The sequence below is a fragment of the Sus scrofa genome, chromosome 17, assembly GCF_000003025.6.
Source record: "Sus scrofa isolate TJ Tabasco breed Duroc chromosome 17, Sscrofa11.1, whole genome shotgun sequence".
In the NCBI taxonomy this organism is placed as follows: Eukaryota; Metazoa; Chordata; class Mammalia; order Artiodactyla; family Suidae; genus Sus; species Sus scrofa.
This window is the reverse complement of record NC_010459.5, coordinates 29,420,701-29,439,685: the sequence shown is the minus strand read 5'-3', so window position 1 is coordinate 29,439,685 and position 18,985 is coordinate 29,420,701. Positions and strand designations below refer to the sequence as shown.

At 50.7% G+C, this 18,985-nt stretch overlaps 1 protein-coding gene across 1 annotated transcript; it reads right to left on the bottom strand.

The window, feature by feature from the left end:
• Nucleotides 3,205-18,569, bottom strand: PAX1 (paired box 1). The gene is made up of 5 exons (XM_021078255.1): nucleotides 18,556-18,569; nucleotides 16,270-17,588; nucleotides 14,584-14,726; nucleotides 13,878-14,103; nucleotides 3,205-8,873 (listed from the first exon to the last, which is right to left on the bottom strand). Exons 1-5 carry the CDS (start codon nucleotides 18,567-18,569, stop codon nucleotides 8,782-8,784), a joined length of 1,794 nt encoding a protein of 597 aa, XP_020933914.1. The 3' UTR covers nucleotides 3,205-8,781.

The window sequence follows — 18,985 nt, the reverse complement described above, 5'->3', positions numbered from 1 at the left end:
TATAACATCGTACAGACATCAGACACAGGTAAGACATCAAGGCCAGAGACTCTCTACCTGGGCAGGGAAAAGAGGGAGCTGTCAGAATCTTCTGCTAAGGATTAAGCACAGGCTCCAAGGCCAAAGCGTATGGACTCAAGTTCTGGACCCGCCCTCATTAGTTGGGTCACATTACTTTTCTGTTCCTCAATTTCTTCATCTGCCAAGGAGAACAGAAAAGTTACCTCCCTGGAGGAATGGACTAGAAAATATTCACAAAGTGTTTTAAAATATGCACAGCCCCTAGCAAGAGCATAATAAATACTAGCTTTTACTACTGGGGGTGAAGGGGGTCTTTGCACTTCGTGAGGGCAAACAATAATATAAGGTGTACAGCCTCCCTGAACCCTGGCTTTAAATATCGTGTCCTCTGGGAGTTTCCTTGTGGCCCAGTGGGTTAAGGATCAGATGTTGTCATTGCCATGGCTCTGGTTACAGTTGTGGTGCAGGTTTGATCCCTGACCTGGGAATTTTCACACACACACACACACACACACACACACAAATTGTGTACTCCATGTTAGCGTCACTGATGTTGTGATTTTCTATCTCTGCTGGAAAAGTTTGGGTCAAACAGGGACTCTACATGGAAACAAGAGTACTTTATATATATGAGGATATGGGAATTTTATTTCTAACCAAGGAATCCTGAGTTTAAAAGCTCCATGCTGATAAAAACAGGAAGTTAACTGGACCATTTATTATTTTCACGTGTATTAAACTTTCAAAAGAATTCTCTTGCAGGACCGCTACTTACCACTGTTACAGCAGCTGATAACATCACAACCGAAAGTGGAGCTTGCAAGAAAGAAAATATCCGTACTAATTTGTTTTCATTTAACTAAATGGAATGAAATTCTTGCAGCCAAAATTTCTTCTGATGCTGAGCCTAGTACAACCTGAGTAATTCTCAAAGGCTCGGTTATCAAGACAATGAAAAATAAATGGTGCGCAGCGTTCTCGACTGAACTGGTAGATCTTTGATTCAAGCACGACTCAGATAGAAATGTTATTTTACAGTCTTGAAAGAATCCATTCCATGTGACCACAAGGAGCCAAACATGGCTTTCCTTGGGTTTTTTCCTCTTTCAGGCCCCTTCCACCTGGGTGTAAATATTAAATATTATCAGGAAGCCTCAGCTGTTTGACTGACAATAGAGTTACTCAAATTTAAAAAAAAAAAAAGAGGTAGCTAACTGAGCATAGCAACCTGGGCATTTGTTTGATCATCAACTGTGGAATGAGCTTAAAAACCAAAATTCTACTTGCAAATGCCACTCTGGAACTTCTTTGAAAAAAAGCACTCGGCGGGGGGGCGGGGGGAATATTCTTCACTATCCCACGGTTCAAATGACATCATAGGCTGCAGAGTCTGCTCAGTTCTGAGTGTTTCAGGCACCACGGATTTTTTTTTTTTCAAGTCTAAATAAGAACTAAAAACACATTGGAGCCAGCACATTTTCTTTTAATTTTTAAATTCATGCATATTATAAGAGAAATGAAATCCATATGCTTATAAAAATTCATTTACACTTTGCACTTCACAATGTGTGACAGAGTCTTTTTATAAATCTTTTAATGTCTTTGTTTGCTTTGGAAAGCATCCGGTTGATGAGGAAAAAAACACCAAATAAATTCGAGTCAGAACCCCACTGCCATTTTCAATTAACACGCACTTTTCACACACGAAGGATGAGGCTACAGACACGTGAAATAAGCATGGGATCGCCTCTCGAGCAAAGAAGCCTTGTTAGGTAAAAAGATCTGAATGGATGGAAGGTGAATGTCGCGAAAATACGTGATCCGATGGCTACCTTCTCAATGTTATTTTGTCACACAAATGGGGGGGTGTTCTCAAGGCTTTGAGCATTTGTGGATTTCCTCTCATTAAACTTCCGCAATAGATGGAGATTTCACCTACCCTTAGAACTCCCCAAATGGACCCCCCCCCTCCTCAAAGTCTGAAAGAATCTTCCAAATGCTCTTCAGCATAACTCTCCCTGAAGGTACCGAGTCGAAAGCTTTGCTACTCTCTCTTTATGCCCCCAGTGGTGGTCCGTCAGCAGGATGGAGTTAGGAATGGGGTACCTTTCATCTCAAAACTCATTTATTCAGCAAAGAGCAGGAAGACGCAGCCAAAGCCCATCAGGGCTGCCACAGTCAGAGTGTTAAGTGGGCGGCAGAGGCAACAGGTTTTTTAGCCCCCTTGAGGGGAACAGTGAGATGAGGTCTCTGGATTTGGAAGGCTGACAGGACAGAAAACATGATCGGATGACACTGATGTACGTGGACGTACCAAACCAAGCCAAGATGCCTCCTGGGCCCCCAAGGATCCCCTCACGTCTGGCTGTAGAACCATCAGGAACGCCTAAGGTCTTGGTGAATGGCCCGGGGCTACCAGCTTTGATTAGCCACTGACACTGGCGGCTGCCTCTGATGCTGTGGCAAGTTGCAGGAAGTTCAGAGACTAGCATTAGCAGTCTCCATGGCCTCTGTATCTTCCAAAATTCTGACAGCACATATGGTCTGCAGGGCTGCGACATGACTGAATTCCCTAAAATGTTGATGGGGAGTGCACCCCAAAAGGAAGAAAACGATAATAACAATACTAAAAACAAATGCCTGGGACCCAACCCACGTCTCTGCTTTTTCCACATGATCAAGTTTAATCCTCACAGCCACCCGGGGAGGGAGCTATTCGCCCCATTAAGCAGACAAGGAAATCAAGGCTGTGGAGTTTTGTCTAAACTTGCTTGAAGTGACACAGCTGCTAAGTGGTTAAAACCAAGATTTGAACCCAGCCAACCTGGCCAACCTCTAGCCACCCCACACCTCATCTCTTCCCAGATTACAGCCCGCAGGGTGGTCCACAGCTGGCAGTGTGAGTTTAATGTACATAAAAGTCCAGATTAGAGAGAGTCAGCGAGCCTCCCCCACCCCTTTCAAATGCTTTATCCCCCCTATAAGTGATCTTTCTGGATTTTATCCTAAAATAAATACCCAAGCAAGGAAACAGTCATTTTCTACCCCTCTGTGAAAGATTGGTCCTTACTGTCAACGTGAATTGTGATTTTAAATGATTAAGAACTTCAAACGGATCACTAAAATTGGACCCGCGGCTTAAAACTGAGAGGATTCCAACCCAAATTAATCAAAATCTCAAAATTGCACAAATATAACGTTTATTTTATTTCCCGAAGACATCCATTTCAACTAAGTTGCTTTTTAAAACTCATTATTGGTTCCCAGATTCGAAGAATTGAATACATGTATCTCTTAGAGAGTCAAACTTAGAAGTGAAACATCGTTAAGGTGCTCCTGGTATTGTCTGACTTACTTGATCATTCTCACACGGTGAGCCTCGAAAATCGGTTTTTCACTCTACACCCCGCCTATCCTGTTTGTTCCAGAATCAAAGCATCTGATTATCAGTGATAATAAACAACAACAACAGGAAGAGCATTTGTCTTGTAAATATGTTGTTCACAAGTGGACCATGTTAACAGAATGATGGATTTCCTCTCCCCAGTATTCTGGGATGGTCTATACGGGAAAAGAATCTGAAAAAGAACGGATGTGTGTACGTGTATAACTGAATCACTTTGTTGTACACTGTGATTTACATCACAACATTGTAAATCAACTATACGTCAATAAAACAAGAAAAAGGTTCTATATATACTATTATCTTTGCATTCGTCTGTTATCTTCCTGGAACAATGTGTTGCTCCCCCTGGTGGCCAGAATGATACTTTCTCTTCTTAGATCAAGCTAATCCTATTACAACTTGTTCGCCAGAGGCGCTTTTTTTTTTTTTTTTAATGTTTCGCAAGCTTTAAGTTCCAATGCAACTCTTTTTAAGAAATCCATTTCCTTCCATTCATTCAAATTATCTTTCTCATTTTTTTCATCCAAGAGGTTCGTTGTTAAATTAAAACCATCTAGTTAAAGAATTTTTGTTGTGTTGTTTGTTGTTTGGGGGAAAATTAAATCCTATAAAGCTAAAACCGCATCCACTAGCAACTGGGAGAACGTCCCAAAAGTGAAAATTGTGTGGCCAATATAAGACACTGGAGATAATCCATCCAGTCAATATATCTCACCAGAGAAAAAGGAAATAGAATGTTACAGGATGGAAATGTAATTTAATAAACTGAGTGAACACTTAATCAGCTTATTTCATCCTCAAGAAGAAAACGAGTGAAGGCAACCCAGGTGGTTAAACTGTAAGGCAGTTGAAATTCCATCACCCATGAAAACTGTAATTGGGATTCCACTTTTGGATTTGGCCAGCCCAGAAACAGATGTGTGTTCCAAGGAGGATCTTGACCGGTCTCTTGGAGAAAAGCTCTTTAGAATGAAGCAGGGGTTTCAACTGGTTTCAACTCCAAAGAAGAGACTAGACTAAATTGAGTATAATTGTTCCAAGTGTTTAGAATTCCCAAGTTGGACTGTTACTACATGTGTGGTTTTCATTTTATTGCCTTGAAAAAGAAGGCAGTGTGATTCCTCCTTGCTCTGTCCCTTAAAAAAAAAAAAAATCCCAAAACAGAAGAATTTTTTTTTAAAGTTGAGATCCAATAAGTTGGCTAGAAATATCTCAGGCACAGTGAGGGAGGCTATAGTTCAAACGGCAAGGTCAAGGGGAAGCCCAAATACCATTCTGTGCATCATTCCCGCCCATTAAAAAAGAGAATCAAATGTTTCTCATTACATAGCCTGCCTGGTTGCACAACGCTTTCAGCTGAGTTCCTCGGGCACATGTTGGCGAGATTCTAAATCCATATTATCCCGCAGAACACAACGCAGGTAGAGTTTCTTTTGAAAAGAAACCCTGGCCAATGTAATTCTAGCGAGAGAAACTGATGCCAGGAAATCTAAAGTGGGTTCTAACCCAGACCAACGCTCCATTAAATAAATCCCATCCTCTTTAACAGGAGTCAAGAAACAAGCAAATAGGGAAACACAGTTGTCAATAAGCCAGGTCCACCCATCAGAGATTAATGCCACATGGATTTCAAGTGAACTGGGGACTCGTAAAAAGACTGCTTGTGCCGGTGCTGGATGTTTACATTTCACTCCCATCCAGGATTTCTTCAAGCAAGGGTCTACCCCACCCCTCTGCCTCTGTCTCTCTCCCCTGACCTAGAGAGACAGACTCCTTTCCAAAGAAAGGAAGACTGCATTTTTCAGTCTCTTGCAGCTTTGAGCATCCTTCGGCGACCTCTAGGACAAGCCAGGATGTCTTCGGAAGGACAGAGCTCCACACCTCCTGCCTTTTAGTTTGCTCCCCTTGCTCCCTGCCAAAAAGCAGCCACCTTTCCCAGGAAAGTTCAAACAATTCACTCGAAGCCCTTCCTCCAATAACGAATGCATCAGAATCCCGTCTTTATTCATTTAGAGCACGAAGCTGGCACTCTTTACAAATACTCTGGTTCTAATAAACCCTTGTTGATATGCATCCATGGACGAGAATAAAGTGGATACGGTGGAGCTGGTGGCGTGCAAAGATCAGATCTCCAGACCCCATCTGTGTGCACCCAGCCTGGCTCTGGAGCGTTCCCTGAAAGAGCACATACACAGAAACAGAGTTCGGCTGTCTGCTTTTTCTTTCCCCCCCTTGGAAAGACTCATAAAAGACTGTAACCACCTTCGCCTTTAAGGACAGAGGTGAGGACAGGAAGAAAGTTTCACTTTTCATTTCGATGGTTCTGTGCGGCTAGAATTTTCTAACCAGGTAGATATATTCTGTTCATCCTTTTAACAAATCAAAGGGGTGTTTGAGTGATGATAGGTCATTTTTGTCTTTTTTTTTTTTTTGGCACTTCTCTATAGTTTAAAAAAAAACTTATTCTTAAATTAAAAAGTACAATAAAAGGCAGGGGCTAGTGCAAATTGCCTCTGGGGAGTGATTCTTTCTCAAATTACTCGACCTAACATGGTATTTTGTAATCTTATCTCGAGCCCTGGTGCCCCCACAGATCCACATGCAGGAACAAAAATGCAGCACTTAATGGGATCTTTTGAAAACTGTTTCAATTCTGGGTCCTTCCATCAACCCAAAACCGACTCCCCTTGCCTTTGCTAACAGCCAAAAAATAATCACCAGAGAGGTGAAGCAACACCAGGGCCCAGCTTCCAGCGGTCCAGTCACCGTGGTGTCACCACAGGGAGGGTGCATTTCACAGATGGGACACTGAGGCTTGGTGAGGTCTCAGGCCTCTGTTGCATCCAGTGGGGCAGGGGTTTCACCTAAGCTCCGTGGACAGAGTGTGCTGTGCCCAGATGCTGCCCAGCCTCTAATGCTCTCTCAGCTCCTGGGAACCACATGGGGAGGCTCAGGGGACAGACTTGGCAAAGGCCTCCCTTTGCAGATGGCATCCTCCCTCTTTCCTGCAGCTCTTCTCACCCCTGGGTCAGGTCAGCCCGAGCACAGAGTCAGAGGTGGCAGAGCAAAGATGGTGACAGCAACCAGACACAGGTTCTTCCTGTTTCTTCAGAAAAGGCAAGGTGGCTTCTTCCTGGCAGTCCTCCAGGCAGCAAGAATGGCCATGTGAAAATCCTGTGGATACTGAGCATGCAAAGCTCATCTAAATCCTTGAGCAGCCTCTCTGCCGGAAATGCTGGTACCAAAGGCTGAGGACCCCAGGCTCAAAGTTCGAGCTCTCTGATAAGATGGTATCACCCGGTTTCCATGTCCAAGCCCTGTCATCCATAGTTTGCTGTATGTGGTCCAGAGAAATAAACTAAACTTCTAGCCCTCAGTATTCCTGTCTATAAAATGGAATTTTTTTAAACTGGCCAAGAGACTTTGAAGACCTGGGAAGAAAAGCCTCTCTATGTAAAAACGAGATTCCCTTTTCATTAACTTCGATGAATACCCTCAGCAGGTACAGCTGCAGTGAGAGGCAGTGGGAAAAATCTCCCCACTGGTTCCCTCCAAGCAGGCAGCTCCATTGACAAGCACCCCCTTCCATTCAAACATCTCTTCTGTCGGTCTGAGAAAGCCAAACCCAGGGAGGAAAAAGAAAACAAGTAGCTGGAGACACCTCTGGAGGGAGAAATCCCTAGGTTAGGTGGTAGCGTGTGACAATTTTCTTTAGCTTTCAGAATGTTGAAAATGTTCTAAGTCCTCCGTTGCTCCTCACTGCCTTCTGCCCATTATCCCCCCCTCTAAGAATTTACTTCATTTTAGGATGGTTTCTGTATTTTGCTAATTTTGCTAATTTTTTTGCATTTTGCTAATCCCTGAAAATTCCACCGCGCCCCCCCCATCTCCCTTCCTCTTCCTCTTTCTGCCCAACCTGGGCTGCAAGTGCTGATGAGGAAACTAATAGAATAATCCCCTCTTCCTAGCGTTCCTGCTGGAGACCCTGGGGCTAGGGGAGGGGAGATGTGTCTACACAGCTCTCCAGGCTGAACAGGACTGCTCACCCTTACCGAGCATACTTCAGACGCTTTGCTTTATTCAAAGGCAGCCACGTTTAACAGGTGATGTCAGACTCTCGCCAGTGACATGTTTATGACCACAGAAATTGCAGTTTTATGTCCAGGGTCCTGCCACCAGTGCGCCTGAACTTGGAAGCAGTTAACAGGGCTTGTGTCCCACTCTAGAAGACACTTTCTGGGCTGTTGCTGTTGTTGGTTTTTTTGTTTTTTTTTTTTTTTTTTGGTTTTTTTTTTTTGACCCCCATCCCTTTGCAAACCAGAAGCCAGATTGCACCTTTGTACCCGGAAGCAGTTTGTGGTTTAAATTAACAAACGTGCTGACCCCTGAGTACCAAAAACAGTGCTGATGCGTCCACCACATGTGAATTCCCTCCCTGTTGGGTGTGGAGAGGTGGGAGGGACACCTCCAGGACACGCATGGTTTTCTAACTACAGAAAACACCAGTGGCCCTGGTCCCCTCCTCACCTTCTTTGGGGTGACATCATCTCAGAGGAAGCAAAGAGAAACCCAGCCACCAGGCACCGAGAAAATATCCAGACAAGGAGATTTCCAGATAACATCCTTAGGGGAGGGAGGAGAAAGGACAGTTCACTGAGATTTTGTTCAGGTTCCTTATTACAAAAATACCAAGTAAGAGCTGTGGCTTCTCTGTCCATCTCCCAGCTTTGAGCCCCCTCTGTTGGGCTTGGGGGCCCAGAGGAGTGGAGGCTAAAGAGAGGAGGGGCTGTCCTGGAGACCCGCCTGGGCTGTCCCCAGAGAGCAGGGGTCAGGGGTAGTACCGATGAAGAGAGGCAGAGTCAGAACTGCAAAGGCCAAGGAGAGAAGGGATGGACTGGGCTGGATCACAGCAAAGAGAGCCCACGCACGGATGGGGAGACGAGGGAGAAAACGCGGAGGGAGAGGGCAAAGGTGAGGAGGGAAAGGAGAGTCAGTAGGAAGGAGGGAGGAAGCCGGAGTCTGGGAGAGCTGGAAGGAGGGACACTGGGGAAGGGAAAAGACCAAGGGACAGTGGCCCTGGGAGAAGCAGGAAAAGACTCTGGAGGACGGCAAGGCGAGGGAGGTCACGTCGGAGCAAAGATCGCGACGGGGATGCAACAGTCTGAAGCCAGAGTTCAGAGAAGCCGAAAACCCCGGCCCACGGAGGAAGCAAGGCCGTCGGACACCGGGCAGGCGAGGTCGGGGCTGGTGGGCACCTCGGCGGCGGCGAGTCTTCGGGTCCGCGCCCCGCTGCGCCCGCCGCTCCGCCACTGCCTCAGGGCTCGGGCTCGGGCTCAGCTCTGGGACGCGTGGCCCTAGGAAGTCGAGGCTGGGATGGGCAGTCCGTGTAAGCTCCCCAGGCCGTCGGGGGCCTTGCCGCCGGGGCTGGGAGGCTTCCGGTCGGCCACTGCGGGAGGAAGCACAGGGCGTCGGGTCACTGCCGTGAGCGGTGCCCAGCGGAAGACGCGGGAACCATGATGCCAAGCCAGCGCGGCGATGGCGCGCTGTCCCGGGGAGCAGGGGCGGTGCGCGCTCCACATCTGGGGACTGGAAGGAGGCATCAAGACCACGCGCCCCCTCGCTCCCCGAATCCCCGTGGGCGCCCACCCTTCGTGGCCCCACGGGAGCCGCTCGCCCACTCAGCCTCGACCGCGACTCTCTGCGCAGGGCGGGCCCGCCGACGCCCGGCACCTCGGACTCAGCGCAATGGCTTTGGCCCGGCGCCGCTCAGTAAAGAAGGCGCCGGGCTCAGTGAGGCGCTGCAGAGCCGGCTAGCCCCGGGCGGGGCGGTGCTCGGATCCCGGGTGCCGCGGGGATGGAACCTGGAGCTAAGATCCCAGCACCCCGCTTCCAGATGCCCCATCTACCAGACTCCCGGGTGGCTGTCAGGTCACAGTCCTTAAAGCAGCTCAAGGCTTGCGCTGGGCTGGAGAAAATCGAGTGGGGGGGCGGGTCACCAAAATGCCCTCCTGGGAGGCCCCAGGGCGGCCTTGACCTCCCCCGACTTGACAGGCGGTCGCGCGTTAGGCCGGCGACAGAACTGGTTCTGAACCCGAGGCCCGAGGCCCAGATGCGCTCACCACTGTGGACACTGCGCGTCCTGGGAGCCCGTGGGCCTCCAGACTTAGTGACAGTGGACTTGCCAGATCAGGCGGCATTCTGCCCGTTGCTCTATTATTTACCGTTTTGGGAAGGGGCCCAAGTTTTGCTACTGGAAGCCAGAAAAGTGACGCCAAGATTGTGCAACCTGTTTTTCCTTTCCCAACTCCCGGGCGCTGGGCTTCTCCTACTAGAGAAGGCACAAGCTTGTTTATACCTAAAGGCGCATATTTTCAACTTTCTTTTCTCCCCCAACACGTCCTCTTTTAAAGGAGGAGCTCCTAACAACTCAGCTTGGGGCGAGGGAGCTCTCCCGGTGGTTGCCCCTGCAGAGGCCCCCGCCCCACACTTCGCAGCGCACATCACTGAGTCCGCGCGCGGAAATCGGCCCACACCTCTGCGCCAGGGCACGCGCGCACACACATCTGGTTTCACAGAGGTGGCCCAGGGGTCTGAAGACCTTTCCAGGACAGACCCCTGGCTCTCCCAGGTCTCTCAGCGCTCTTTCCTAAACACAGTTGTGGCGGCTCCGCCGACAACGTTTTCAGACCTTTACATTCCAGCCAGTACACACACTTGGAGGTGAGGGATGTTTCTAAAGGAAAACATCTCAGGGGGAGGAGGTTTCTCAGCCAAGGGCCGGTTGCCTGAGAGACAAGCGAGAAAATGAACTCGTGAAAAATAAACAGCTGGGAGGCCAGGACCAGATTCCACTCCACTCTAAGGAGGCGATCCTGCTGCTGAGTGTTTAGCTCTGCCCTAGTCCCTCCCCATAGGCCCCCCACCTTCAGGACCCCTGGCTACACTAGTGGGTAGGTGGGGGGCTGGCAGGCTTGCGCTTGAGTTAGGCGCTCTGCAAACTCCTTTAATCTCAATGGGCAGGAATGGGGACAGGCTTTTTTTTTCTTTCTTTCTTTCTTTTTTCAGAATATTGGGACTTTGATTTCAGGGCCACTGGGACCCTGGGGTGGGGCAGCCAGGGTGAAGATGCAGGAGATGTCAGCCTGGGGTTCTGGAAAGGGGTCTGGAAATTAATACTGAGATTGGCAACAGCGGGCTCTCAGGCCTACCCCTGTGCCCTTGTGCTCCTGGCAAAGTTTGATTTTAAGATTGATCCTTCGGGAACTAAGCCCGAGCAGAGATGCTTAGAATAAGCTGCGAGTTATCGCTAACGAATACAGAAAATACATTTTCTTTGAAAGGAGGCCATAACTTATACATTTGATTTCCAAATCTTTTGTCTTTCCAAAACCTAGCTGGGAGGGGTTTTAAAACCTTGAGGGTTTGAGGTTTCTGAAAACCCTCCGTAAATACCATTTGTATCAGGGAATGTCTGATGGGGTCAGTCACCTGTCTGGGAGGGGAGGGGAGGAGAGGGAGCTGGTCTAGCCTTGGATAGTGTTGAGATTCCTAGAATATTGGCCCTTCTTACTTGTAAATGAAGTGAAACTTTCCTATTCTGTCAGCTCTCAAGAATTAAAGTTTCCTTTCACCGATGGGAAGTGTAAATCACACTTACTTGCCTAAATAATAGGGAACTCACACTCACTACACTTCACCAAGATAAAGTTAGTAAATTGTAATGTGTAATTGGACATTTGAGTAAGCTTATCTCAGAAAAACAGTTCATGCTCATTTGCACCTGATTTGGAGCATATATTGAAATGTATGTATATATACATATATAAAATAGAGCATATATTATTGTGTATATATTGTCCGTGTGTGGACTAGGTGATCAAAACCTTTTTTTTTTTTTTTTACTGAGCATTCATGATATTAAATTGCTTTCAGTAAAGAAACTGTTTTCTTCCCGAAGAAGTTCAATAAATGCTATTCCTACTATTCCTATGAATTGAACAATCAATGATAGTAAACTGTCTTATGGGACAGGTTTCTTTAAAGATAATTTCTTAAGCAGTGATCAGAAAATTAAAGGCAGTGATTCATATTACTTTACTTTGTAATTTTTCAAGATCATTTGGGGGATGGGGGCCTTCTTTGAAGTCTGTTTTTTTCTGCCAGAGAGAAAAGAGTAAAAATCCATAACCCAGGTAGGTATGTAACTCTCGTTATTTATATGTTCCTGTTCAAACACAAACACTTGTATGCCAGCTGGAGAAATCATTTTTACTGATTGGCCTGATTTATTCGATGATCCTTTTAACTGGATCTTTCAAGAACTGTCAGAACTAGGAAATTGCTGTTAATTTAATAACGAATGAAGGTAATTATTGCTGCGGATTTTGGACACGGGTGGCATTTTTTTGTTTGTTTCATAATAGGAAGTGAAAATAATGGCTAAAGGGACAGGAATGCCAGTGTCATTCAGTGGCTCTGTGTTTCTGAAAGGGAAGTAACTTCTAAAGAAAATCAACCACCAATGAGCCTCTCCCTCAGATTAACTAATTAGCTTAGAACTCAGAACTCTATGTCTCAACTTTGAACTGTCACCTTCATTTCATAATTTGTTTCTATGGCAGCAACTGAACCCCCAACCCCAACCCTGGGGGCAGAGTGGATCTGCTAGAAAAGGACCACGCAGCTCTAAAGATAATGAATCCTTTTTCTAAGTCTTCCTTCTCCTTGGGGAAATCATTTAAATTTGTGGATAAGCTTTTCTAAATCAAATGAAGAATCTGCTTAGTTAAAAGATTAGTATAATGAGTGTAATTCAGTAAATTTTATTTCAATTTCTAATTCAACAGGCAACCTCCGGTTCCGGTTCCGGAGAACAAGTAGATTCAAGGCCAAGGACCAGGCCCTGAGCTAAAGAGTACCCCCGGGAACCCTTATCTGTCCTTAAAGAGAAAGCTCAAAGGAGTTGATTCTGGACTTTAAAATTTTCCTTTACTTGTATTTTCCTGTAAATGAACAATTGGCTTTCCCTATTATTTAAATTAAATCTAAAGCTTAAAGGAGTTCTGGGAATCTCTATGTACAAAAATATCGATAAACTCATGGTTCAACACAATAAAATTGAGACTGTTTAAATGTTTAAAAAAATAATAAGTTTAAAGGAGTTCTAATTCTCAATATTTGTAAACTGATATCCCAGAATGTTTATGCTCTAAATAAAGGTGAAAAAAATTTAAATCCATTCCTCCACTTGACTGCCAATGATGGCATCTTTACTGCCCCTCCCCCATTGATCAGGCTAGTGTGTCTCAGGGAAACTATGAAACTACTTGAGAAAAAAAAGAAAAAAAAAAAAGCTTTTTGCCAGGGTGTCACCAAAGAGGAGGCCTGTTTGCTCACCCAACACCACCTGTCCCCACTTCTGCCTTCCCCCACCAGGCGGATCGCCAGTAAAGATCGGCTGGTAATCTTGAACTTTCCCATGCCCAAGGCTGCCCCCGGAGTTTGTGCCCAGCCTCCCTTGGCTGCTAAGGCGGCCCCCCTACCCCGTGACTGAAAGGAGGTAGTTGCAGTTGCAAATTTCTAGTGCTCAGAACGTAAATGAGACAAATTCTAAATGAGCAACTCCAGCCAATCCTTTTCCCAGCAAGGAAAATGCGGATTCAAGGGCAATTGAACTTTTCTCAAGTTATAGGAAGAATTAGAACCCAAAGGTCAGGGGAAGAAGATGCCCCTGACACTGCTGCCCATCAGTTAAATATCTCAAATCTGTTAGCTGGCTTATCAGAAAGAAGATTTATGAAGGAGGAGGAAGAGGCAGAACTCTCAGCCCGCATTTCCCACAGAAAGAAGGACCCCAAACAACCACGCAGAGTTCAAAAGAGTCTAGACTTAGAGACGCATGATTGAAACGCACTCTCTCCTTTCCCAAAGGATGTGTTCAAGAAGATGAATACAAGGGAAGACCGGGGTGGAGGTGGGGGGAGACCTTGGACGTGGAAGAAACAGATGGGCAGTGCCTGGAAAGGCCAGGTGTGGTCCTGGGCCAGAACAGGGGTTCAGGTGCCACAGCAGATCCTCCCCAGAAAGTGCAGCTCCAAAGGCCACCAATATGTGAGCTGAAGGGTGCCCTCTAGACCCATCCACCGACAGAGAAAGGAGACCCAGAGAGGGACTCTTCTTTCTCCATGCAGGTTGGGTTTCAGTCCTGGGGCCTCTCTGAACTTCTGCCTGCCTTTCTAAGGACAAGGCATGCACCTGTTAGAAATCAATCTGCTCCAAGAAGTCACCGGCTTAAAGTGGAATCTGGAGAAAGAATTGGTCCTGGTAGCCATGCCAGCCTCTTCCTGTACCCTCTCTCTCTCTCTGTGTCTCCGTCTCTCTCTCCTTTCTCCCTTTGCACCCTTCCTAAACTGAGACAGCAGTTTGAACCCCTCCCGCCTGCGCCCCTCACCTTCTCGGCTGGGATGCTTGAAGGTCATGGCTGCGGCGAGCTCCCCGCCGTGCACGGTGACGCCGGCCCCAGGGGGCGCCAGCGGGGGACCCTGCGCCGCCGGAGGCCACGGCGGGCCCGGGGCGAGGTAGCCGCCGGCCGGCGAGCTGTACACGCCGTGCTGGTTGGAGGCCGGGTAGGCGCAGGCCGGGAGGAAGCCGCCCACTGCGGAGAGGCCGGAGGCCGACTGCGGGGAGAGAGCGACAGACAGTCAGCAGCCGGCAATGCCGCCGGCTCCACCAGCCCAGGCCACCACCGCGGTGGGGGATCCCCATTCCCCCTGCTGTCCCCGCAATGATCCCCACGGGCAGCCTGGCCTCTCACTCTCCTGGTAAGGACCCAAGCAAAGTGATGTCCATTCATATTGTTACAAATAATAATAAAAGGTGTTCGCCATCCGGGATTTAGAGAAAGGGAGTCAGCCTTCAACCTTTTGTGTTAATGGGGCCGAGCTTTATTTTTTTTTTTTAGCAAAAGTGTCTTGGCAAAAGAAAAATCAGTGTCCTCAAAAGCGGCCTTCCCCAAACCAGCATGTCTAGAAAAGGAGGGAAATACTCTACTGACAGAGCCACGGATGGGGGACGGGGGTCTCTTCTCTTTCTCCCTACCCCCAACTCTTCGGCTCCCCCGATAAGGACACCTCCTTCCCCGCCGCTCGGGTGGGTACCTGAGTGTATTTAATGTCCGCCTCCAAGGCGGGTTTCTCGAGCCCATTCACGGAGGGGCTGGCGGGGAAGGCCGTGCGGTTCACGCCGGCCCAGTCTTCCATCTTCGGGGAGTAGGCGGCGCCTTCGCTCCCCGCCAGGGCCCCTGCGGGGGACACAGGACGGTTGAGAAGTGGCGTCTGGATCCGCACTGGGCGCACGCGCAGACCCCCAGCCCGACCTGCACACGCGTGCCCACCAGCGCCAGGTCATATCCAAGGCGCATCCCAGGCTCCCTGGTACCTCCGAGGGTCAGACGCCTGAGGTGGGGGTTTCGCTTTCGCTGCCAGCCGGGCAGGCAGAGCGAGGCTGGGCCTGCTCCTCGCTCCTCCCAGCCCCTCGACCCGCTTCCCGCGAAACAGGAGGTGTCGGGCGGAAGGCGGCCTGCAGCTGCAGCCAAAGCTGGGCGCCCTCGGCCCAAAAGATCTTTCCACTGTCCAGCAGCGGCTCCCCAAAAGGTCCAAGTTCAAAACCACAGGGGGCTCAAGACAGATGGGTTTCTCAGTCGACTGGAAGACTTTTCCACTCAGAACTCCCTCCGGAGACATCACGCCTCTCCCCAAAAAGGCATCATCCCAGCCACCCAAGAGCAGCCGTGGGACATGTGTGTGCGCAGAAAACCTAGAGAAAGCTCCAGATCTGAGCTCAGGCCTGGCGAGGTCATCTCCCAGCCGGCTGCCCGCAGGCGCTCCATGCGAAGCTTTGGCCGGCTTAGGCTGGATTTGAGCCAGAGGAGAAACAAAGCGTGTGCGAGGCCAGGAGGCACCCCGCGGCCACCGGGAGCTAAGCCTTCAGTTTCCTTACCACCGCCTCTCCTCTCTCTTGGGCTACAGTGAATTTTGCCTCTTACCCTCCTGCTGAGTCTGCCTACCTAAGAACCCGCTATCCTCTGGCAGGCTGCTGGGGGCAGGGGACAGTTTGAAGAGGCTCAGGATCTGGTCCTGGAGGCCCACAAGTTCTTCCCCAGCCTGTACCAAGGCCGGCCAAAACCGTCCCTCCTCTCGGAGTCCCCTCCCTCTGCACCCAGAGAGATGACCGGTGACTGGCAAATCGCTGGGAGTTCAATTAATTACAGGCCAAAGGCAAATCCTAGGAGATTTCACATCCTATAGGTGCCTGTATCCCGAAATCTCAGCTCCAGGACCCGCATTGCCAACAGGCCTGCTGGATATCCAGGCCAGTCGGCAAAACCCAAAACCACCAGCTGTCCCCCTAGCCTTTTACTTTAAGGGCCTTTGGGCCTGGATGAGACAAAAGTCTTTGGGGACCGGTGAGGGATCCCGAAAGATCAGGATCTTAAGAAAGGGTCGCAGAATTGACTCTGTGGTTTGTTTGGCTTAGATCTGCTGATAGGGGTTTGCATACTTTTTGCAAGAATGAAAAGGCGCAATTTCAGGCCTCCGAATTTGTGGTCGGCGATTGCTCTTCCATTTGGGAAATATTTTCCATATTTGTCATAAAAAGTTCAAGATGTCCGAGGACTCCCACAGAAGGCCACGGACCCTCAGTCTCCCTGGCCAGCCCGGACCCCTCCCCTGAGCCAAAACCAGTTTGAGGAAAAATGGCGAGAGTGACCCCTCACCCGAATGTCTGCCCCCCCCCCATTTCTGCCCCTTTCAGGAAGGGTACGGAAGGCCGGCACGACTGACCTGTTTGCTCCATAAACGTCCGGATGCCCAGGATGTTGCTGACGGAGTGAGCCGAGGGCCATGAACGGGGGATGCTGACGTGGCCCGCCGTGCCGGGGACCCCGTGGTGGCTGCCCATCTTGGCGCCCGTGGGAGACACAGGGCTGGGGTAGGGATACTGGTAGATGTGGTTGTAAGGCAGAGCAGGCTGCGGCGGCGGCTGCTTGCTCGCCTCGTAGGGCCCGGGCTGAGCCAGGCTGCCGATTTTATTGCGCAGGATGCGGCTGATGGAACTCACAGAGGGCACGTTGTACTTGTCGCAGACGCCATCGGCCAGCAGCCGGTCGCGGATTTCCCAGGCAAAGATGCCGGGGTCGCCCTGCTTGTAGTCCCGGATGTGCTTGACCACGTTGGGAGTGGTGACACGGGGTTTGCTGCCCCCGATGGCCCCGGGCAGGATGGAGCCCGTCTCGTTGTAGCGCGCCAGGATCTTGCTCACGCAGCCGTGGGAGACGCGAAGCTGCCGGCTGATGTCACAGGGTCGGATACCCAGCTGCGCCAGCTCCACGATGCGCAGGCGGATGGCGTTGGGCAGGGGCCGGCCGTTGACAAACACACCGCCCAGCTGATTCACCTCGCCGTACGTCTGCTCTGCGGACGCGCCCGACGAGAGTGAGGGGAGGGGAGAGAACACCGGCGGGTTAGCCGAGGGTGGTCTTGCGGGGACAGGGGCTGCACCCGGGGCGCCTCCGAAGGTGACCGGTGGGTCCTCTGAGTCAGAGCGAACGGACCGGGGCCGGCTCCGGGAGTGGGCAGGGGCGCAGGCGCCGCGCGCTTCAGCCCTCCGTGCCGTTTCGCGACTTTTGACGCGTCTACTTGGGACATCCCCTCCCCGCGACACGCCGAACGCCCCCCTCCCCGGGACTGGCGGCGTGCGGAGAACGCGGCTGCTCAGGGACCCGGGCTCCCGGGCACGGCGGGCGCGAGGGAAGGGAGGCGCCGGGACACCCCCCGCCTCGTCCGCCTGCCCCTTACCCATGGCGCGCGGGCGGGCCAGCTGCCTGGCGCCGAGGCGGCCGGGACTGGGCCCGGCGCGGTCCGGGAGAGCTCGGGCGCCGCAGCCGCGGGAGAGGCATAGAGGGAGGGCGCGCGCGAGCCGAGAGCCGCGGCGGCCGGGCCGCGGGCTGGAAGAGCGCCGGGCGCCGCCGCCGAGCGCGCCGCCGCCCGTCCCTGGGCCCGCCGCCGCCGCCGCCGCCCGCTCCCAGGACACTCTCCACGCCCGCGACCCCAGGCCTAGGGTGAACTTCATCCGATTAGGAGAAATTCGTCTGACCGGGAGGCTGCGGAGAGCGGGGATCAATTTGACGTGTCCTCCACGTCAATCTCGGCAGTCACGCCGGAGACGCGCCAGTTGGCAGCTCATTGGTTCCCGTCACCGCGCCCCGGCGGCCCCCTCCCCGCCCCGAAACCCTACCCCCTTCTCGCGTCCTCCCCCCTCGGCCCTCCTTCGGAACCCATCCCCCTACACACACACACACACACACACACATGCACACGCACGCACACACACACACACACACACACACCCAAATCCCAGCTGGGCCTGGGACCTTCCACTTGCTCTAGTCCCCTTGAAGCCCCTTACCCCCTTGCGTTTTGAGAATGATGGGTTACTCGGTTCAAACTGATGAGTATTTATTAGCACTAGTACTAGTTTTGGTTTTAGTTTTATGACTCACCTCCGCTGTCATAACTGCTAAAACATCCCAGGATTAAAGTGAATCTGGGCAAGGCGATGGGTGCGGGGCAGGGGAAGAGGGGTGCCAGCGCCCCAGCCCCCCCCCCCAACTCCTGGGCAACCAGTGGGAACCCAGCTTAGAGCAGAGCCCCCGTGAGGAGGGTTCAAGACACTTTCCGTGGAGTGACTCCTGCCTGTCCCATTTCTGGATGACACGCCAATCTCACTCTCAAAAAATATCTGCAGTGTTTAACAGCCACCCAATTTGGGGGGGGGTAGTGTGATTTCAGTCATGCAAGGGGCACATTCTAAATTCTGTCTTTCTGCAAAGAGGCCCACCCTTTTGAACTCATTTCTCTGAGAGGTGACACAGGACTCAGGTGGGAAAGGATTCTGACCTGCTGGCCCCGGAACAAGGACACCCTCTTCCTCCCCCCTGACTGGACCCCAAGGGCATCCTGGTGGCGCCAAAGACCCCATGCTGTAGCTCCTGCTCTAGGCCTGAAGGACAGTTCTTTTATCCCAAGTCAGAAGCCCGCACCCTCCCAAGCTGAGCCGGCTGGCCTCACCTTTCAACCAGCATCCTCGGCTTCCAGGAGTCTTTGTTAAACCACTGAATGGTCCTTTCCCCTTCATATAAGCAGGGTTTGCACAGCTCTGAACTCTTTGGCCTCAGCATTAACTCTTTCCTCTACATTTACCTTGCATCAACACCAAGTTGTAGATTTCCCAGGGTGTGGTCGGCCCTAACTGTGATAGGCCCAAAGAAACTTCCAAGTGGGGTCCAGGAGAGAGCAGGTGAAGGGAAAGGGCTCCTAGCTTTGTGCTGAACTGACTCCCAGGCCAGGACCTGTGGGTTTTGAACTTTGGGCCAGTAAGAGCAAAGGGCTTTGGGCTGCATATGGAATAGCAGGAATGGGCCCTGAGTAACAGGAAGGGGTGCCTAGCCCGGAGTCTAGAAAAACCCTGGTTCCCAGGACTACCATGCACTCCTCAGGA

Excerpts from the sequence above, each read along its gene's own strand:
- PAX1 (XM_021078255.1), bottom strand. Across the intron at positions 14,727-16,269 it reads GACGTTTATGGAGCAAACAG|GGGCCCTGGCGGGGAGCGAA; the intron begins GTCAGTCGTGCC and ends TGTCCCCCGCAG. Across the intron at positions 8,874-13,877 it reads CAAGCATCCCAGCCGAGAAG|TGGCCGACCGGAAGCCTCCC; the intron begins GTGAGGGGCGCA and ends TTCCTCCCGCAG.